Source organism: Leptonotus elevatus, chromosome 17, assembly GCF_054856555.1.
Source record: "Leptonotus elevatus isolate MCC_2025b chromosome 17, RoL_Lele_1.0, whole genome shotgun sequence".
NCBI lineage: Eukaryota > Metazoa > Chordata > Actinopteri > Syngnathiformes > Syngnathidae > Leptonotus > Leptonotus elevatus.
In genome coordinates, this window is record NC_141255.1 from 14784868 (window position 1) to 14807736 (window position 22869).

Genomic DNA, 22869 nt, shown 5'->3' on the forward strand with positions numbered 1-22869 from the left:
AGACACGTCTTGTAAACGGGGCCCCTTTGTGCATACCACGTAGTTATATACATTTATTTCTTTATTTGTAGGAGTACCTGGATGTTTTGGGCAGGTCCATGGTCAAAGGGGGCAGCAAGGCCAAGCAGGTCCAGTGGACCAACGTGTACCAGGATGCATTGGTAACATCTGCCGTCGTAAACTAACTGGCTCATGATCAAATCAGATAATAATAATACATTTCCTGTAATACATTGGACCCCTTGTATGATCAGGGCTCACAACCTGCAGATTCACTGATAAACAGATTTTTTTTTTCATTCAATATTTTTTTTCCTATTGAAATATTTGGAGAGAAAAATTAGCAGGTGGGAGTCACTCCCTGATTTTTGTCGAAAACACTTATTGGTGGTATATCGTTTTAAATTCATATTCACATACATTACCTTTTTATGGTTGGCTAGGTCCATTCAGTGTTTTTATTTCATTTTATTTGATTGATTTTTTACTTTAGTTTACTTTGGTTTTATTTATTACACATTTTTACAGGTTCAATTGTAATGTACTTTTAATTTAGTTTTTTCATTTGTTTTCCTTTTATTTATTTTGTATGACAATACTTTTGTTTAATGGTAGTGCATTTAATTTTATTTGATTGTTTTATTTTATTTCTTTTAATTTTACTTATTTTATTTAAATGTACGCTCCTTAGTTCAGTTGTGTATTTTTGCATTATTTTTATTTCATTGTATTTTTATTTGATTTGGTAAAATGTAGTATTAGCTAAATTTTAATTAAATTGTATTTGATTTAACTTACTTTTCTTTACTTACACTTATTTTTGTTTAATACGTATTATTGTTCTATTTTATTTCCTTCAGTTTTTTTTCTGACCGTATTTCGTAATATTTTTTTTTCCTAAAATGTCATAATTTATTTCAGCGTTAAGGTTTTAGGTAAACGTGTGCTAGACGAATAGAAACAAAGCGTCCCGTTTGCGCAACTTCCTACTAGTTTTATCTTTTTGCCCACGATTGTCTTCCAGATTGACCCTAAATGCTTGAAATCGTAACGTATGAGACAGAAGACAGATGTGGGGATTACACAGGGCGGCACCATTTTGGAAAGCAAAACAAAAAGTCCATTTATATGAGTGCAAATATTTGCAGTTTGTTATCTGGCTCAACTCGCTCTCAACCCGCCGCTAATTGGCCGCACAACCTGATTGATGGATGAACTTTTTAGTTTGCTGCATTCAAAACATTTTTCACGCCGCTGCGTTTTGCGCGGTTAAAGCGACAGCGCCGATAAGAACGCGGCAAAGAAGATGGACGCCTCATCCCTTTGGACTGATAACGCCGACACAAAATGCCTCTGGGCTTCGTTACCGCGACAAGCAGCTCCTTTTTTTTTTCTTCCCGTAACACTCAACATGCTGAGAACCGTTTGTGTTTTTTGTGTATTTGTGTTGTGTAACTTGTACGTGTTCAACAGGAACTGGGACTCGTCATCACTGGAACCCTGCCTGTCTTCAACAAGACCAACACAGGATCCAAGGTACGAGGTTTTCGTATTGCGATGCTGAGAGACAAGCATCCGCGTTCATTGTATGAATAGTTGTATTGCTTTTTGAGAACACATCAACTCGTGTCCTGCATTTTTGGGTTCTTTTAATGAGTGTATAAATGCTGAGAGATGAGCATTCACACTGCCTGTATGTCAGATTTTAAAAAGTACACACGAAGTAAATGAGAGACAAGCGTTCACACTCTACTTAATTTTTTTGAATACTGCAAAGACATTGCACTAGTCCTATAAATCAGGTTTTGTTATCAGTGTGCATGAGAGACCAAGTATTCATGCAAATTTCAATTTCTGTATTTTTATTTAAATGCTGAAAGACAAAACTTTCCTCAAAATCTATTTTAGGTAATAATAATAAGAACATATATATTCTATGAATGCTGAGAGACAAGTATTCACCTTAATGCTATTCAGTAAGGTTTTTTTTTTGTGTGTTCTCAATGTATTTAGTATTCTGTGTAATGCTGAGAGACAAGCATAATATTCTATAAGAGCCATATTTAGAACAGGAAAAATATTTACATTTTCTCAGTAAATGCTGAGACATGACATGACTTGTGCGTTGCCAAGAAAAAAACGCTTTTTCGTCAAAACGCTTCTAATCAAGCATTCAGCGTCCGTCAAGCGTCATTTTCATGACATCCTCTACATGCGATACTCGGACTCCGGGGGGATGTTTTTTACTTGTCCTTGACGTTTCCTCACGTCTCCCCCGCGCGTTCTCCCGCTAGCAAGGTCAGCAGCGCAAGACGAGGGGATCAAACCCGCGGCTCACCGAGAGACAAATGACGGCGCGACTAAAGTGGGTCAAGATGAGTTTACGCGCCGGGTTGCTTTCCGCTGCCGCTTGGCTGCAAATACCTCGGCGCTGACTCATGGCGGCACGTTAGGCTTTTGGGAATGAAACTTTCCAGATTTCGATTGCAGCTCATTTCCTCGAAAGGAGGACTCGGAGGAGCGTCGGAATCAGCCCCTCCTGCGGTGCATTGTGGGTCTGACTTGTTGATCTTGTGTTTTGAATTTCTTTCGAACAGAAATCTCAGAACCAGCTCATCTTGGGCGTCATGGCCATCGACGTCTCCCTGGAGGACATCAAGAGGCTCACGCCGCGTTTTACTGTAAGACGGTCAAAACTTTAGATACACCTTGTGAGATCCAATGCAAACAACCGCAGCTGTAAGGAAGGGCTGTACATAATAAAGATTGCGCATAATACACAGCAAATAATAAAATAATGATTGTAATAATTTAAAAAAATTGATAAAGATATACAATTGCCTTTTCTAATTCAAATATGCCTGCAGCGCCTGCACTGTGTCTGTCACAGTCCAGCGTTGGCTGCCTGCTATTCCTCAAATCACCACAACAATGCTTGCTTTGGATAGTATACTAAATCACTGTATATTCAGATTTTCAGTCTTTTTTCAATTGTTATTATTTCAGGCCAAAGCAATAAAAGTATGACAATAAAAGTATGACTTCTTGTAGCCAGGCGCCAAGACAAAAGTCACTCTTTGCTGCCATCTTTGTGCCAAGGAACTTTGTTGAAGTCATTTGAGGAGCTTCATCTAAACTCGGGATGGGCAACCCACAGCCAGTGTTTCACTTAAATTGAAACTATTATGTGCGCTCTATTGTTTGGAATTTGAAGTTGTAATACTGCTGTTAACCACTAGATGGTAGACATCACATTGTGAATGCCCTGACTCCCCTGTTGTACAAGCAAAAGAAGTACACTGTGACGTTGCTAGCTTTAGCCATCGCTTGATGCTATCCCGCACCACACAAGTCAAAGTCGCTGTTTCATGTTAACACAAATTTAACCCAACACATGTTCAACAAACCGCTTTTTAATCTAAACACACTCACATTATAATGATTAGCATCCTTACTACGGAAGTGAGTTGCTTGATTGTTGACGCTACATTGAGGTGAGTTGAAGACTTTCATTTTGACAATAAGTAGTGCTTTACCCACCTATAGACCATTACAAACCATTCTGCGTGTGTCAAATGCTTTATAATTGTGGCTGGCTCCCACTGGGGTGTCCCTAATGAAGTGTCTTGTGAGTGTAAATTAATTAAAAGTGGGGGGGGGGTTTCGTGCAGTTTGGACCAAACGGCTACTACTTTGCCATCGACCCCAACGGATACGTGCTGCTCCACCCCAACCTCCAGCCGCCGGTACGACATCTTTTGCTTTCTTGTGCCATCGTTTGTCTTAAAAAAATGTCTTTAGACAAACAACAACGTTTTCTTTTTTTTTCTGCTCTGCGTAGACGGCCGAGTTCCACGAGCCTGTGACGTTGGACTTTTTGGATGCCGAGCTAGAGAATGATTTCAAAGTGGAGGTATCGCATAACACGCGCATCTGTCATTCTTCGAGGTTTTCAATGCACATTTTCCATTTGCAGATCAGACAGAGGATGATTGACGGCCTGCCAGGGACTTACCCCATATCAACTATGGTTAAATCACAAGATGAGGTCATTTTCTTCATCATAAATTGCATCGGGATGCTTTGCCAAATCTTTCAACTTGTGTTGCCCTCATAGCGCTACATTGACATGGGCCGGAGGACATACACCTTTGCGCCAGTGAAGGGCACGGACTACAGGTAACAACACAGCAGAAGTAAAGACCAGCTTTTGTTTGATGCATAAAACGCAAGAAATAGTCACCATTTGCAATTTTGGAAAAACTACGCAGAAGCCGAAGTTAAAAGTGTTATTTTTAACATGAGGTTTTGTTGTGTGTCAGTCTGGCCTTGGTGCTGCCCGACTACAGCTCGTATTACATCCGCGCCACCATCGGTGACACCATCACCCAAGCAAAATGTAAGTCTCCTATTTTCCACTGCAGAGATTGCACACGCAGTGGCGGGCGGCGTGTTAACGACGGAAAAAGCGCTGACGTTACCGCTCGCCATGTAAGGCGGCGCAGTCGTTATGCTCGCTATCCATCACTTACACACACGCTGTAGAAATGCCGCCTCTTGTTTAGCTGCTGGCAGCACGTGCAAACTTGTGGTGCGGGTGTCTCTTTTCTTACGCAGAGTGAAAATCACGCACAAGTTGTGTGGTGTTACACAAAAAGACACTTTTAGTATTTATTTGCACAAGGCCTGAATTCAAATCATCATAGCAGTGTAGTAGTATGTAGTAGAGACAGAGCGATATGTTTTTTTTTTCAGGGCCAATGCGATACAGATTATTAGTCGTCAAGGAGGCCAATAACCGATATTTGAAGCCGATATTCATTTTCAGTAAAAGAGAAAAAATATTGGCGTTAAAGTAAAGTTATTTTAAAAAATGTTCTAAAATTCTAACAAAAAGTTCAAAAAACTCCCAAGGTCAGCAGTATATCTTAAAAGTTATGTGAAAATTGTAAATATTTTTACACTAAATAACTTTTTCCAAAATGTCAACATAACTTAAATGTGAAACTTTCACATATCGCTGCTTTAAATCCAAGCAAAAACGGGTGCAGAGTTCCCAGTGTCAGCAGCGTCTTTTATAAAGTAATTTGAAAATTTAAAGAAAAAGTTACCTGAGGCTAACACAGTTTTAAATTGAGCTTTCAACAACCATCAGATTTTTGATACCGATATTGGTCAAAATACCAAATATCGGTGCACATAATCGGCCCGGCTGATAATCGGTCTATCCCTAGAATGTAGTCTTTAGTGTCAGGAGAAGTTCAGTCCACATGTTTACATGCCATTGTTTCATCAAATGTGAAAAGTTGCCGTGATTTAGCCAGAGATTTGTTGTAATCTGATTTATGTTTACGTAATCTGATTTATGTTTGTCGTGGTGAAATGCTTAAAAGACAGCAAGTTTAATGTCTTTAGTCATCTCTAAAACAAGTACATAAAGAAACCATCTTTCATATTAATTCATGGTTCGTTTACCTTTATTTTAGCGCAAGAGGACGCAGAAAAAATAAATTGCAATCACAGTTGTGAGGAAAAATGAGATTATTTGTCAAAATGGTTCAGCCTTTATTTATGCACCTTCTTAGCACACCAATCAGCCAAAACAGAAGGGCTTGACTGATGTACTTCCCACATCTTACTTTTTATTATTTTGGAACACAATCTTGTTTTTATCGCATTGGATTTTCCTCCAATTCCCGTCAGATTGTTGCCAAAATCAACTGGCAGCAGGCTGTTAAACTGCTTTGACACTGATAATCCCTCTGAAGGCGGCAGCATTCCATCTCCTCCCCTTTCATCACTTATTTGCTTCGTCTAAATCTGCTTATTGGCACTTTCGGCGTCAGCGCAGGAATGTATTTGGAGGGAGAAAAGCGGGGCGTCGGAAATTCGACGGTTTGCTAAAGCTGCATTCAGGCCGTACGTCACACAACTCGATTCACTTCACACAAAAAGGAGCAGTTTGGCAGAGAGTGAACAATTCTTTATACGTAAAAGAGGCTTGAAGCTGTTTATTATTAATACAGTCGTAACAAACAAACAAACATACTCAAAGGCAGGAGTCGCCAACTCCGCTCCTCGGGGGCCGGCGTCCTGCATCTGGCTCTTTTTTTTACATAAAAAAAAAATGTGTTCTTGTATCCCTCATCTCTATGCTAGAGTTCTTTTAGTTTTGCAAGTGCTGGACTAGAAACATCTAAAACATGCCGGATAGGGGTCCTTGAGGACCAGACTTGGTGATCCCTGCTCTAAGGCCTATATTCTTTATCCTCAGCGAAGAAAGACTAACATTACTGTGACCATTTCCATGTATGTCCATTATGTGTATTTCTGAAGAATGTGGCAAAAACGGTTCAAATACTTGACATTTTCATGATTTCATTACTTTAGGTTATGTCAGAGGTGGGCCTCGAGGGCCCGAGTCCTGCAGGTTTTGCATTGCATGTTGCCCTTCTCCAATGCAGCTGATATATGATCAGCTCATCAGCAAGCTCGGCATCAGCCTGATAACGATCCTGTTGATTGCAATCAGCTTGTGTTGGAAGTGAGAAACCTCCAAAGCCTGCAGGACTCCGGCCCTCGAGGACCGAGATTGCCCACCTCTGCTTTATGTAATTATAATAGACGACATTACAGTGATATTTCTTTTATTGAATTAAAAAAAAATTATTATATATAGAATAAATTCACAGCTATCTATAAATTACAAACATTGGTGAACTAGAATTTTGCTTCTAGTAAATCAATCCTTTATTTATTTCATTCATTTGTAAAAGAAAATAAAAAAAAGACAATATAAAGCAATATTCAAATTCAAAGTAAAGTAAAAGAAATGAAAAGGGACAGAAAGAAGTAAAGCTTGTTTTGTCTGCCCCTGATCAACACAAAAAAATCACAACACACACACAAAATTAATGAATAAAAAAATAATAATACAAATAGACTGAGAAGATTTGATTTTACAATCCAGATTGTTCCACAGACTGACACCTTGAGTTGAAATACATCTTTCTTTTAGTTGTGTTCTATATATAGGCTTGGAAAAAATATCTCTTCCTCTTTATTTGTACTCACTTTCCCTTTTTAGAAATTTGGTTTGTTTATTGACTGGTAACATTTCATGATGGGCTTTATACAATATTTTAAGGCGGTTAAACTCCATCAATTCATTCATTTTTAAAGTTTTTAGTTGTATAAATAATTAACTAATGTGGTCTCTGTATCCACAACCGCAAACAAGTCAAGTCATCTTTATTTATGTATCGCCTTAGCTGTCACAAACACGAATAGCACGTTTCTGTAAATGAAAGATGGATTCAGGTTTGGGCTGCACCCCCCCCCCCTCCCCCTCCCCACACACACACACACACACACTTCTATGCAATATGTCAGGTATGGAAAAATCAATGAATTCTATAACAATAACAAAGCTTTCTTTTTCAATGATTCTTTAACCTTGTGTAAGTAACACGGCTACGGTTTGTGACACCTTAAAATGGACATATTCTATATGCGCTTTCCATGTTAAATGTTCATCAATAATGATACCTAGAAACTTCATTTCATTAGAAAAGATCAAACAGTTGTGTAATTAGTCCACTGGAGTACATTAGTGTCAAAATGGAGTCCTACTGTTCACATTTAACCTGCATCTGAATGTTTTTTTCCACTTGTGTCTCCAATATTCTTATTCATTTTGAATAAAATATTGTGTAACCCTTGTTGTTCTGCCCTTCGCACTCTCCTTTTCCTGACCTGCTTCTCATCTCCTGACCCTGTGGTGTGCCGGGATGCCTGCAGCATTTCTGGGCAAGTATTCTCCTCCTGGCCTCCGTCCCATTTCTTAAAAAAAAAAAAAAAAAATCGCCACTTTTTCCGGTGATTAATAATAAGAGTGTGTAGCGAGGCTGGCGTCGCATGCGAGCGCTGCCCACACAGAGTGCGTGCGTGCGTGCGTGTCTTTAAACGCCCCCACCCCACCTGTTCCGCTGACCCTCTGATGTGGTTTTGGCGCGAGAAGCAGCACGAGAGAACAGGATGTTTGCGTTAGTCAAAGGTGAAGCCGTAGATGAGAAACGTTCTCCTTCAGTCACCTGTAATTATCTTAAATGTTTTTTTTTTTATGGAGACATGAAAATGTTACAAGGTTTTTGGTTTAACGGGCAATCTAGTTCATGTACCCGAAATTTAAAGACAAAGCATCTAAAATGCTAGAAAAAAAAGGCAGCCGTTAATTTCTTAATCTTCAAAATGGAGGAATTTGAGTGTTTCCTGTTCAAGCAGCAAACCTCACCTCAGCTTGTGCAATCCCTCACAAAAAGTGCCATCTTTTGGTAAAATGGCGGTACTGCAGCAGAAGAGGTGATTGACGCGTGCCTGTTTCGATCCCTCGTCACGTCTCCGATATATATTGTAGTATTTTCAGACACTTTTAATAAGCATACACATTTTCTATAGTCAGACGAATGTATTTAATATTTGTTACATTTGCTGATCATGTAAAACTTTAAGGCTATGAGGCAACTTTTTTTTTTTTTGCCTCACTAAGGCAGACTTGCCATTAAACAAATACAGTCAAGTGCCAAACATCTCTTCAAAATGGATTACCAATTTTTCTCTTGATCAAAAGCCATTATTATTATTTACATGTTTGGCTCATAAATGCGCAAATCCTGACTCACCAGCCATAAATTAAGTCTGGAACATATAAAACAGGCCTTTCCTAAAGTGGTGTCACAAAGGGTCCAAAATTCTAACCCCCCCCCCCCCCCCAAAAAAAAGAAGAAGAAGTTTCAAGGGCAATTTAGGGGCCTAGCCCAAGCGCTAAATTTGACTAAAAGTGTTCATCCATCAATAGGCCTTCCCAAAAGTGATCCCACAAAGCGCCCAAAATGCTAATAATGAAGGTTCAAGAGCAAATTAGGGGCCTAGCTCAACCGCTAATGCATTAAAAGCCATCCCCCAGAACTTCTTGTTCTTATTTGGTCTTGCATGTCGTGAAAGAATGCGACAAATGAACCTTCAAGGGCAAATAAGTGGCTTCGCCCGCAACCTAATTCAACTCATGCCTCTATCTACATCCGCGGTAGACGTGAAGATCGCCGCCGTCACACAAATTTATTCCGTCGTCACTCGCCATCAATCCATGGTGGCGACGGACGATTGAGCGTGGACGGCCCCGAAAGCAAAAGCACATGGTTGCAATTACTCGCCGATGACCAGCGAGGGCAAAAGATTGGCCGCTGTTGTCATGAGAACGCCACGTGCGCTTGATTCAGCGTTGCGCTCGCCGCAAAATCCTTACAGAACTCCCCAACCTTGTTTTTTGTTTTTTTTACGCCTTTACAATATTTCTATTCAGGACTGGCTCTGTGAATAAAATATTGTGTGACCTTTGACCCCCGCTGTGGTTTCACCCATTTCCTTTTCTCTTCCCCCTGGGTTCTCTTCACTTCCTCTTCAGGGAAAGATGGCAAGTACATTGTCTTTATTCATTTATTTATGACTATTGTTCGGCCCAGTTTCAAGACGTTCATTTATGTCCATTCATCATTGTGTGAATGATGAAGAGCCACGTTTGCCCTTTCACATTTCTCAACCGATTCAAACTTTAAAATATTTACACTGTTCTGAACATTGAGTTTAAAACTGAACACATTCCCAAAATTTGGCCTTTTTCCACAATTCAACCCCCACCCCCCACCCTCCCCACCAAAAAATAAATCAAAAATATTGTGAATTCGATCTTTCCTATTCCAAATTCAGACAAGGACAGTATTTTCCTTCAGAGTTCCAATCTTATTTTATTAGAAAACATTGAACAATATCTGTGAAATTGGTGTTTTAACTGCCAATTAAAAATGAAAAGCCTATTAGTCATCTCAGCAGAAGAGGACAGTGGTGGACTTTTTCACCTCTGAGGAGGGAGATGAGATCGGTTTATATTTAAGGGATCGGCTGATCACCGATCCCCCAAAACTAAGGAAATCGGTGCCGATTGTTTCACAATTTTTACACGAAAATTTATACAACAGTTCAAATCAATGCGACTTTTGAATTTTCAATTCATCTAGTGTATCTTGGCAACATTTATGACCTTCCCACATTTCACAAATGAAGAGAGTGTTTTTATATTTACATCCTCCTTCCACATTTTTTCATGGTAAAATTCCCAATTTTCAACAAGATTTGAGATTTTTACCTTCTCATTCCACATTTCTTGACCGATTCATAACAATCCAACTCCAAAAAATGTATCTCATTCAGGACATCTTGGGAATTTATGGAATTGAGAGATGTTCCCAAAATTACCAAATGACCACATTTCACATTTTGACCTCCTCCTTCCACATTTTTGGACTGATTGAAGCCATTCCAGTTCTACATATATGGAGCTATGAAAAACAGTCTCCAAATGGCCAAATGGTCTCACATCAACAATTCAGTGAATGCGCATCAGCTCTTCAGCATTCATACTCAATTTCTCCCGAAATTGCATTCCTAATTTGTCTTTTTTTTTTTTTACCTGGTTAAATGCATTTTAATGGGCATCTATTATTAACATATTTCTGCTGAGCGTGCAAAAGGGCAGCACCACTTGTTCCAAAATTCTGCCTCCTTTGTAATATTTCCCACCTTTCACCAGTTTCTGAGAGCCTGCTGGCGGACAAGTTTGACGAATACGGCTACACGTTCATCGCGCCAAGGTAAGACGGAGCGCGTTTCATTGTTTAATTGACATGACATTTATTTCTCCGCCGTCTCGGGTTTCCGTCTGCTTAATGACCTTGCCGGTGATTCGCAGGATGTACTGCAAGGACCTGAAGCCGCCCGACAAGGACAAAAGCAACACGGAGTTCCTCATGGAGTTCAACATCTACATCGACACCAAGACGCCAAACAATCCGATGTGTGAGTGCCGACACTTGGCCGCGCGCTGACGTGCGCCATCAATAACGTCGTGTCCCCGGTGGCCAGAGAAAAATAAGCGCAAAATGTGCTGATTCCGCTCTGTTCCCACCACGGACTGTTGCAAAAGTATGCTGGATGGGCAAAAGTATTGGGACGCACAGAGTTGGTCCCCTTTGACCATAATTTGTTTGTGGTATTTTTTTTATTTTTTTTTAGCGCTACTCTGGTGTGAAAGGATACATTTCACTCCAATTATGATTTAATTCAATAAGTAAAATTTCACTCCAATAATGATACAATTCAATTTACTCAAGTTGTTACAATATGATTTACTTTAAGATCAACTGACCTCCACTTTTGATAGCATTATGTAATTACGATACTATTTACTCCAATTACAGCACAATATAATTTTCTCCTTTGACCGTTCCGTGCAACATGATTTGCTGAAATTATGATACCATTTAATCCACTAATGGTGCAATATAATTTACTGTAATTACAACATGATAATATATTTACTTCAATTGTGATCTATGCGTTCCTCCATTAACTCATTTGCTCCCAAGAACATATTTATATGTTTTGGGAGCAAATTTCAAATGTGTAAGTGTCCCAAAGACGTATTTATACGTTGTTTATGTTTCATGCTAGAGCATACAGAAGGCTTTGATGCAGCCTCTCAATCGCACAAAACGGTTGAAGCAATGGTAGTTATTGCACAAACGGCCAGCAGGTGGCAGCAGAGTAGAAGAGATCAACCAGGGCCACGTTGAAAACAAGCTGATTTACCCACAGTTCTATACAGATTTGTGAATAATGATTAAACTTAGTTATATTCTAATGCTAATTGCTGCAAATCGGAAACTATAGAAATATACATTTTTTACTGATGGAAGAAGAGATTCCAATCTTTCTTTTGGTAGGTTCCATGTTTTTAAAGCAATAAAACACAATATTCTGTGGGCCTTGCAGAATCAGTCAACATCTAGTAAAACAGCAGGGAGCGAAGGGGATTGCTTCAGTGAAAATGGCTGGGAGTGAATGAGTTAACAATAGCATTTATTCTAATTACGTTATGACTAGTGCTGTCAATGTTAAAGCGTTTTTTAATTAATTAATCACAAAAAATATTCATTTTGACCGCAGATGATCCTTTAGCTGACAGTGGATGGTTACGTTAAAGGTAGCACAGGTTGTGTTTGAGCAATAAACATTACTACATGCATTAAAGTAAAGCATTTAATAAATGTTTGCAAATGACATTCAGAATATTTGTTCAAGTCAGCCTATTGGAGTCATTAATCCTCCAATTAAGATGCATGTAATTTACTACAGTTATGATGTGATAGAGACTCTAAAAAGAGAATTGTTGAACCAATTTAGGATTACAAATTGAATTGTTGACCAATTTAATAAAATGGCTTCAATTTAATAACACACAATTGAATAATATTCACTTGAATTAACTTAATCCAAAATTAATCCAAAGTGAATATACTAAATTAATCCAAAATTAATCTTGAATTAAATTAATCCAAAATTCATCTTGAATTAAATTAATCCCAAATTAACCAAAAGTGAATGTATTAAATTATTCCAAAATTTATTGAAAGTGAATATATTAAATTAATCCAAAATTCATTTTGGATTAAATGAATCCAAAATGAATCCAAAGTAAAAACATTCACTTTGGATTAATTTAATTCAATCGTGTGTTACCAATTGAAGCAATTGTATTAAATTGGTCAACAATTCAATTTGTAACCTTAAATTGGTCCAAGAATTATTTTTTTAGAGTGTAATTCACTCTAACTACGACACGATGTGATGTGATTTACATCAAATATGATATGACTTAGTCCTATTAAATTGTGATAACATTTGGCTCCAACACCAAGATTTTTGTCCACTCACTTATAGTGTCCAGGTGAGACATCTGGTTAAAGCATGGCGAGGGCCCATCCCCTGAGCCTTCATGCCCCCCCGCCCCTCATAGTCCAGTGGTCTGGCTGTATGGTTGGCTGTGCATGACCAAGCAAAGCTTTTGTAAAGTGGAACCACCAGCAGCACCACCTCCCTCATGTTGCCCATTTGATGCTAACTCCAAAAGTCCAACCATCACACGCCTGAGCGCACATGTGTGAAGCACGTCGGCTTAGATGTGAGGCGCACACACACGCGCTCCACCTCTCCGGCCGGCCGACGCGCTCCAATTATCGTGTGTTTTGTGACAAAGAGCAGGACGCGTCAGGCCGAGAGCACGAGCCTTGGCCGTAAAAGCCCAATCAGGGGCCAGCGGGACATCTGACCAACGCATTAATGAGCACTGGCGTCCGCGTCGCCTTGTTTGTCGACGTTGTCGCAGCTCGGCCCTCCAAACACGCCGCCAATAAAACCTCTCACTCCATTAAGTGATTACTTTCACCGTTATTAGCTGCGAGTTTAACAGGGGGGTATGTGAGGTGTGCGGGGGGGGGGGGGGGCAGTGGCGAAAAAGTCCGAGTACATTAGGAATTCCTGGGCTGCCTTCAATAAAGGCCCCGTAATGAAAACCACCGCGGGCGAAGGGGTGGCGGAGGACCTCGGAATCAAGTGTTCGAGCAGCTGTTCTCTGATGTGTGTGCTGCGTTTCGAAGGCTCGCACGAGGTGGCGGCGGCGTATGAGTGAGCCCCCATGTTAACGGACTGGAGCAGAGGCTTCAAAGCGGCTTGGAAAGCGCAGCCTTTATCGCCTGTTATGTTTGTCATGCGGTCTTGTCGGAGGTCTTGGCAAATAATTTGTTAGCCGGAGCGAGCGGCCGCCCGCAGCTTGGCAGCCTCCTCGCTCGCTTTTGTGACGACATGTTTCACCGCTATCCGCTTTCAACAGACCTTTTGTGAAATGATTACTCCACAGCTCCTTTATTTGTTGATGTTTAACAACCCGGAACTTTTTACATCCACAAGATGTAAACCCTATCACTGTTTTTGGCTCATTCCATCGATTAAGTCATCGGCTAATCAGAAGTGCTTTAAGTGAAAGTCACTGTGTAAATATAAAAATGAGTCCCAGCTTTTTCCCTGTCCCTTCTCATATCACATATACCCGCGTTTATTTTTCTTTCTGGCTTTATTTTATTGCTTTTCCATCTTTTTTCTCCCCTCACATCATATTTCATTCCATGTTGGCTATCGGGATACGGCATGCATTTATTTAACACATTCCTGCAGATAGCTGTTACGTTCCGGCCCATTAGCTTCCCAAAACCAAAACTACAACATTTTGCCCCACCGTCCCCGCAAAGATGAACAATTACGTTTGACAAATTTTGGATCTGTCAGCAGACAGGCGCAAATGGCTCGGGCAGATGTGGCTGATGCTGTTTTTGCTCTTTAGGTAACGTGGAGCTGGTGAACCGATTGCTCCTGGACGCTGGCATCACTTCAGATCTCATCAAGATCTGGAAGGACAATAAGTTGCAGTGAGTGCAGAAAAAGAATCATACTGTCATTTCATCACGGCAAAACGTGCGTAACTTTGTGTTTTGTAGGCCCGAAGTCACCGCAAGATTTATTGCCACCGATGGAGGGATTACCCGAGTCTACCCAAAAAGGTAGTAGAAGTTTGATTTGGGGTTCAAAGCTTGGGAAAAATATTGACGGATAAACACTCGACCATCCTACATAACATACGTCAATGGATGTAGGTGGTGGATAATGACTTTTTCCAACATTTATCCGTCAATTGTCCATCATCCACGTCTTGGAGTTAGTGAATCCCCAGTTTGCTGGCCCTTACATCGCTTATCTCCTGACTTTCCGCGATCAGATTGGATGTAGATCCCTGCTGTCCTCCTCCATTTTCCACTCGCATGCAGTTTTTGACCTTGACTTGTTTCTTCCAATGCGCATCCCCAAGGGCGACCCTTTGAATCCAAAACAAATTGAGAGAATCCGGTCTGCGGAAATGCTTACTTTTGTCCCGTAATTGCATCAGCGATGGTGCTCAATGAGTGGCTCGAAAACAGATCCCTGGGGTATGCCCAAAGAGAAGGGAGTCCAAAAATATGTTTTGGGATTTAATTGGAAACGTGGGTAACCTTTAGCTCCGACCAGAGAAATGAATGACTTGATTGAGGTGAGATTTGTCGATTCACGCACACTACAGCGCGGGCCTGAACTGGAGGGAGGAGGCAGAGACGTACGAATCGAGCTTCTACAAGCGAAGTTTGGACAACGATCTGTACATCTTTACACCAACGCCGTACCTCAAAGACAACAGTGAGTACGCACCGACTGTAAATACAGCCAGGTGTACCTAATGAATTGTCCTACGCTTTTGCGCCTTTTCGTCCCCACTGGCAGTGAGCGACGACTCGATCCTCGTGAGCAAAGCTGTCAACCTCAAGATCGACAATAAGCTCCTCAAGCCGGCGGGTAAGAACACGCTAAAAATAAAGTAAAATGGCAATTTGTCAGGTTCTGTGTCAACACACTCACACTTGAGACGCTTATTTTAAAGCCGACTTGTCACCTGCTGCTTGACACAGACGCCCGTCACACACTTTGTCTACTTCCTGTGACACGCGCACACAAACCACACATCAACCTGTCCGCTCCCTCTGTGATCCTCGGCCAAGTTTTCCGCGTTCCCGCTCTCCCCGGTTCAGGGAGTAAAGTTGACGCCAGGGTCCGACATGATGGAGGGTGTCTGGCTGTTGTTTTGATCCCCAGTGGTCGGCGTCAAGTTGGACGTCAGCGCCTGGATGGCGAGCTTCATCAACACCACGCTGAGGACCAACGTGAGTTACATCCGCGCCACAAAGTCGGCAAAATGTGAGTCTGTCTTTTTCTGTGACAGTGCACGGATGAGATCTGCGGCTGCCAACGGAATGATAAGGTGAGATTTGATTTCATTATTATTATTTATTTATTTTTTACCGTCATGGCTTCTTTAAGTTCTGTGTCCCGGCATCTCCGTGTGATTCCAGCACGTCGACTGCGTCATCCTGGACGACGGCGGCTTCCTGGTCATGTCCAATCGGGAGGAATACGTCGATCAGGTCTGCTATTGCTTTAGCATGTCAAAAAAGTTGCTAGGGGTGTCAGGCAATTAACATTTTGAATCGTAATTAATTACATGAGTTCAATTGTTAACTCACAGTTACTTGCAAATTTTATATCTGTTCTAAATGTACAAAAATGTGTTTTCATACTCATTAGCAAAAGTGGAAAAAGATTAAATTAACAGAATTGTGGCTTCATCTTTTAGTGACTGATACAGTAATTTCATAATATTTCATAAATTTAGTTAAAATTAAAAAGATGTACTATACTGTAAAAAAAAACAAAAAACAGCGTGATATAAATTTTTTGTTGAGGTCATTTTTCTGCCACTAGATAGCATAGATTCATTTGTAAGACGCTGGTGACAGCTCGGTGCATTTTTCTTTTCATATTAAAAGCTATCTAATCTTTAACCTGAAGTAACTTGTGAAATTCTGCACATTTTTTAAATTGTAAAATACAACTTGACCCCAGTCTCCACAAATAGATGCATTATTATTACAATCATTACTGCAAAATTTTGGCGTGGGCGTGTCTGCTACTTTGCGACTGAAATTCCCCCAGTACAGGCTTTCCAAGTAAGGGGTGGTCATTGATCGCATATTTAAAAAAATGAATGGCGTAAATAGAACTTTAAATTAACTCAAAATTAACGCACTAATTTTGACACCCCTAGTTTCTACATGTAAAAGCACAAATGCACGCCAAATATATCACTGTCAGACGACGTATTAGAAACACTGAAATTAGCATACACAAACATAAAGAAAAGGTGCAAAGTTGTGCAACAAGCAGGGCAAGGCTATCGAAATTCAAATGTTTATTTGAATCTCAAGATTCATTCAAAAGATGCAGCTAAAATGAAGAAAATGTCAAATAGCTCTTTGAGAACTATATAACAATTTTAATTGGCAAATTCAATTATCCTCAAATATCATATAAATTTCACCAAAAGCTGTTATCTTTTAAACATGTTGCTAATTTTCTCTTATTAATAATCAGCAATTATTCATCTCAATCATTGATCTAAATACAGTAAATAAAAAAAACACACACACACACGAAAGACTTAAAAAAAAGTTTTTACTAAAAACAAAATGAGCCTTGATCACTCATAAAATTGTAAGCCTACTATCATAAGTCATTTTTAGATGTTATTAGAAAACAAGTAAAAACAAAATTTTTAGTAAGCATGGTGTTTTTTTACGGGCCAGTAAGTTCAAATTGACTTTCTCAAATGTGGTTTGGGTACACGGACTTCATATACGAATGAACTAACAATGCTGCTTAATCGCCATCAGGAGAAGTGATGTCACCGGCGGCCATCTTTCTGTTTGTACGGCAAAAATGCCACCATGTATGCGTTGTGCCTTTGTATTGATAAGTCTGCGAGAAGTGCTACATCATTCCATCGCTAACAATAGAAATGATCTCTTCTGGGGTACATTTCTGAGTGCTACTCAAAGATTCATCTGCATCATGTTGTCAGAAGCATCAACATTGTTTATGTCTGATTAATGAAAAAAAAAGTCTGCCTGACATCTGAGCCATCAAGATGCTAATGAAGATAAACTCTTTAAAAAAAAAAGTGCAAATAAACAAACGAAAGCACTGAAGCACAATTTGCCTAATTTGTTGACATGCAAATGCACACTCGGCTCCAGTGGGCTTTTGTAAAAACGCTAAAAGGTGAGCCGGGCCCCCTGCTGCGGTTTGCCTAAATGTTTTTTCATGTGCTGGCTAATCAGCGCCGGGCGTGCGCTGGATAAATCAAGCGTCTTCTGAAGTTTGGCAGCGGCACTAAAACTTGAGGTCTCGTGTGTGCCCCTCCGTCCTATATCCAGCGGGGAACGTCTAGTGGACTTTCCTCCGCCTCTTTATGCGCGACCCGCTCCTTTTCTTTTTTCCTCAGGGAGTCTGCGGGCCAACAGGGTGGCGACTGTTCATTCATTGGAAGTGTCGCACACGTGCGGGCTTGACCTGAGACCGGTTTAGGCAACGACAACATTTAGAGGTCGCGTTAACTGGATTACAGCAAAGTCCATCAGGCATTTGCTTTTCAGGTGACACTATAGCACCTAGCATGACATTTGTAGCAAATCAGACGCCAGAAGAAAATCACTTTCGGAGAGGGGCAGCTCAATAAAATTGAGCATTATTTTATCTTGCAAATGTTTCCCTTTTACCCCCCCCAAATGCAACTTTTGATTATTATACTGTTTCACTTTTCATTCTCATAGTACTCTAACTTTTATCATAACATTGTATAATTGACTTTACTCTTAAATTTTTTTTGGGTGCATGCCAAGACAACAGGTGGCACTATAGCCCTAGCAAAACAGTTTTAGCTAATCAAATGCCAGAAGAAAGACACTTCTGGAAAAGAAAGAACAAATATTTTCCTCGTAAAAACCCAAATTTATAAACATAAAATACACGTTTATTAGTATAAAATTACACAGCTTTTACATGTTTTTCTCATTTTTAAAAGGTTTATTTTTATTAAACTTATTTTATTTTTCCCCACACAATTACAAAATAATTTGTAAAATGTTCTGTAAAACTGACTTTTTTTTGTAGAATGAGTTTTTAAATGTATTTATTTAAATTTACTACAATCCAACCCCCATAAATTGCACAGTCCCAACCAATCAGAAACAGATTTTTTATTTTTATTTTTTACTTTCCCCCAACCAATCAGAAATGAGAAGAAAGTAAATAAAAGGGCAGGAAAGCTGTACTATTATTATTATTATCATTTAGCTTTTTTTTTTCTCCATAAAATGCATTTTTGGTTGCATTTCTGGAAATACAAAATTGTTTATATATAATAATAATATATTTATAAAGAATAGTAGGTTTTGGCTAAAATAATAATTTAAAAAAATCATCTGTGATTTTATTTAATTATGTTGAATTTGGTTAAAGTTCAGCTGCCAATCACGTGCCAAGGCAACAGCCAACCAGATGCCTGGGGAAAGTCACTTGTGGAAAGGTTCGACAAATAAAAATTGCCAAATGTTGTAATGTTAATGTGACGTGGTCCTCGTTTCAGATCGGTCGCTTTTTCGGAATGGTGGACCCCATCCTGATGGCCAACCTGGTCAACTCCACGCTTTTCACCTCCAAGAAGTCCTTCGACTACCAGTCGCTATGCGATCCCGTCAAGGAGACCAAGGCGGCGGCGGGCCTGCGATCTGTTTATGTGGTGAGTCACAAAAGCCACACACACACATACGAACACACACGCGCGCACTCGTATGTTAACACGTTTTGATACATGCACTGATTTCCCGACATGCTATACAGTCATCATAACAGATAAAGCAGACGTACCTGCTTGCTCGCACGCACACATGCGAAAACGCCAGGGAGCCATAAATCGGCAGAGTGCAGATGAGAAGGGAAGCAGAGGTCCAGCGAAAGCGTCCGGGTGGGAGTTGTCGTAACGCTAACAGGATTAGGTGGTCTCGCATGCTCAGCCGACACGCCAAGCGGCAAGCGCTGGTTTTCATCACTGAGATTTTTTCAAAACGCTGAACTTGGGAAATCTTCCAATTCCTCCTTGTGTCGAAGAAAACACTGATTGGGGGAAGCTTGGGCTGAATGTGACATCGCAGCAAAAATATTCATCTTTGACTGTCATACAAACGTGCCCCATTCTGCAAATGTATTCATGAATAATTGTAATTGCTTTAAAGGATATCACCTTGAGATGCATCATTTCATTTTCGAGGGGGTCGCTTTCCTTCATGACTTCTACTGATAACTTTGTTTCAGTGCGCATAGTTTTTTTGGAACATGACTTTTTTTCTCAATTTTATTTGAACTTTTCAGGACTTAAGTCTCTTTTTTTCTCTCTGGGAAAAAAAACCTTTTTAGCAATGTTTTTTTTTTCTTTTTGTAACATGATTAATTTTTCATGAAATCACAACTTTATTAAAAATACTACTTTGTTCATAACCTCACAACATTTTTCTGAAATTGAAACTGACTTTTTTTTTAAACATCAAATTACAACTTCAATGTAAAAATATGATGTAGTTGTTGTTTTTCCCCCCCATAATGACAAAGTAGTTCGTTTTTTTATTCAGATGACAACTTTTGGGGTGAAATTTTATTTCTTTACATCAATGTTTTTTGTAACTTGGCATTTTTTTTCCTGAAATACAATAATCTTAAATTAAATTATTTTTATCAACATTAGAATATTTTTAAGTAAAATTACAGCTTTAATGTAAAAAAAAATGTATGTAAAAATATTACTTGTTTTGTTCGTAACATGATTTTTTTTAAACGAAACGCTTTTGAAGGTAAAAAAATTCATTAAAATATTACTTATTTTTATTTATTTTCCTCAAGCTACAACATTCATGTAAAAATATCACTGTTTTATTAAATGACAATTCTAACTTTTTCACTCAGATATTGCTTGTTTTTTTCCGTAACCTGACATCTCTTAACGTAAAAATGTTTGACATCTCTTAACGTAAAAATGTTTATACTCATAACATGAGAGATTTGCACTAGCATTAATTGCCATTCCAAACACGAGAACAGACCCATGCTAGCACAATTTTGTTCGTATTTTTCGTGGTAAAATTTATTTTTTTGTGTCACATTTAAATACAAACTAGAACAAATACAAAGTGCTTGTATGACACTAAAAGTCAAAGAATGAAACGGTCAGTGCAGTATGCTATAATAAAACGAGCCGGAGCGTTAGCGTGTCGTCCGCGTGATCAAAGTCAACACGTTGACTTGGTGTGTGACTCAACATGTCTGAAAGCTACGTGACTGATTGGCCACAACGAGGTACTCGCATGCTAGCTGTAATCCAAACAACATGGTCAACAGGCCTGTGATTCAAACCTCATGTTGTTGCTTTTTGTTATCTTCTTTCTTCTATGGATGAACTTTGACTGCGTCTGCTCCGCCCAGCCCTCCATCGCTGACATTTTGAACGTTGGTTGGTGGGCCACTGCTGCAGCCTGGTGAGTCCTTTTATGTGGCCCGCGCCTGTAGTTTGAAGAACATGTGACATTCTTGGGGAAATTATACATACTTGAATCCTAATAGAAAACAGGCTGTGGTCTCCTTTTCTTGATGGAGTTAACAGCTTGTTTTACACGGAGCAGTAAGTGCACCATGTATGTTTGCTTTCAATGATGTTTGCATTTCATGTATCTCAAAATGTTGTTCAACTGGGGGAAAAAAAATCGAACTGGGTTTGAAAAATATTTGAGAAATGTTTCTCTCATGAAAAAATTCATGTTTTTGAGTATTAGAAAATTATTGTATTTTTCTTTGCAAAATTACACAACAACTGTACACATTTTTTTGGGGTAAGAATATGTCATTGTTGTTAGCTATTTTTTAAATAGTAAAGCGAGCTGGTTGACTATTTTCATAAGAAGTTTTTCAGTAACACTACTTTTTTAAATTAATTTGTGTAGTTTAATTACTTACTTACTTCATCTTAATACTACAGCATTATTGTAGCATCCTGACTTTTAGCGTAAACATTTGTTTTTGTGATAGTAATTAATTTTCTTCTAGCTGTGTTTTTGTTGCAATAAATCAACTTAACTTTTTTCATCATAAGGGTATTTGTTTTTGTTGTCAAATGAATATTTTTGCTGAACATTTTTTTAGCATAAAAATGTTTAATATTTCTTGTAGACCGACTTTATTAGTTTCTAATTGCTTCTTTTTTCGTCAACAACATTCAAACGTTTGTCCCCCAAAATTCTAACTTTCTTGCGGCAACTTTTTGGGTGGAAATAGTACAACTTTATCTGCTCTCAGGTCGATGCTGCAGCAGTTGCTGGTCAGCATCACATTCCCAAGTTTCCTGAATGCAGGTGAATGAATCTCTTCCCAGTCCGCCTTAAATTCATGTCATGCCTCTCCGACGGTGTCAATCGAAACTAACACGTGAACTCAAAAACTTGGGCTGCAGCCGACGTGGAAGAGGACGTGTCCGAAATGGTGCATAAAGAGGTGTGCATCACGGAGCAAACGCAGTACTACTTTGAGACGAGCAACCTCTCCTTCAAAGGAACGGTCGACTGCGAAACATGCTCCAGGTAAGAAAAATTCTACCTTTAACGAAGTCCCCGATGACGCTGCGCTTGTAAAAAACGAAAAGAAAAAAAATCACATGCCATGAAGGTGAAGTCAAGTTACTTGTGTGCGGACCACCATCCCGGCATGTCGACCACCGCCCACCCGTCCCCTTTGCGTGTGCCGTTTTAAGGCCCCCTCGTGCCGCCTAATGGAGTGCCCGCACTGCATGCGGTGCGGCGTTCCTGTGCATTAGCCGCACACGTTCCCTCTTAACGAGCACTATAAAAAAAAGCAGAGAAAATCATTTGTGCACTCCTGACATAGGAATTTTTTTGTGGGGTTGAGTTTTTGTTCCTTTGGGATGGAACGACATTAAAATAAAAAGGATCCAGGTTTTTCTCGTTACTGTATGATTCGTTACTACCTCATGAGACCTCCTGTTAAAAACACTGTCACTTCCTGTTTTCTTTTTGGCCATAAGACTTGCATCCTCTTTAACATCTATAATGTCCTGATATTACTTCTTTTTTTTTTATGGAAAAATATAACTATTCCCGTTTTTGTTTGTTTTTTGTTTTGTGGTATTTTTTTTCTTCTAAGATAGGTCCAAATATATTTGTATAAATTTTCAACCTTTTCTACCGTATTTTTGGACAGTAAATTGCCTTTTCGTTTTCTGGCACCCAAAATCAAAGAAAAAGAAAATAATTTTTCTTTTTAGTTAAAAATGTCTTATCTTAACAAGAATCCCGCATTACCTTGTGGCCTAAGGTCTAACTCTGGTCGGTTATCGCACCTTTTGGTGCTGTAGATATGAAATCCTTGTTGTGTAGGATGCTA

The 22869-nt window shown here is 39.4% G+C and overlaps 1 protein-coding gene across 3 annotated transcripts in view; it reads left to right on the forward strand.

The window, feature by feature from the left end:
- The window catches only part of LOC147160154 (voltage-dependent calcium channel subunit alpha-2/delta-1-like), a 52712-nt gene that overhangs the window by 25153 nt on the left and 4690 nt on the right, over positions 1–22869 (forward strand). For all 3 annotated transcript variants that reach the window (XM_086058577.1, XM_086058578.1, XM_086058579.1), the window contains exons 15-35: positions 72–161; positions 1474–1536; positions 2598–2681; positions 3672–3746; positions 3842–3913; positions 3977–4048; positions 4118–4179; positions 4323–4399; positions 10646–10706; positions 10805–10911; positions 14291–14375; positions 14445–14507; positions 15062–15174; positions 15259–15330; positions 15628–15695; positions 15755–15793; positions 15885–15956; positions 19016–19168; positions 20902–20954; positions 21769–21824; positions 21923–22049. In XM_086058577.1, coding sequence (XP_085914703.1) covers positions 72–161; positions 1474–1536; positions 2598–2681; positions 3672–3746; positions 3842–3913; positions 3977–4048; positions 4118–4179; positions 4323–4399; positions 10646–10706; positions 10805–10911; positions 14291–14375; positions 14445–14507; positions 15062–15174; positions 15259–15330; positions 15628–15695; positions 15755–15793; positions 15885–15956; positions 19016–19168; positions 20902–20954; positions 21769–21824; positions 21923–22049 — 1664 coding nt within the window. The remainder of the gene's footprint in view (positions 1–71; positions 162–1473; positions 1537–2597; positions 2682–3671; positions 3747–3841; positions 3914–3976; positions 4049–4117; positions 4180–4322; positions 4400–10645; positions 10707–10804; positions 10912–14290; positions 14376–14444; positions 14508–15061; positions 15175–15258; positions 15331–15627; positions 15696–15754; positions 15794–15884; positions 15957–19015; positions 19169–20901; positions 20955–21768; positions 21825–21922; positions 22050–22869) is intronic.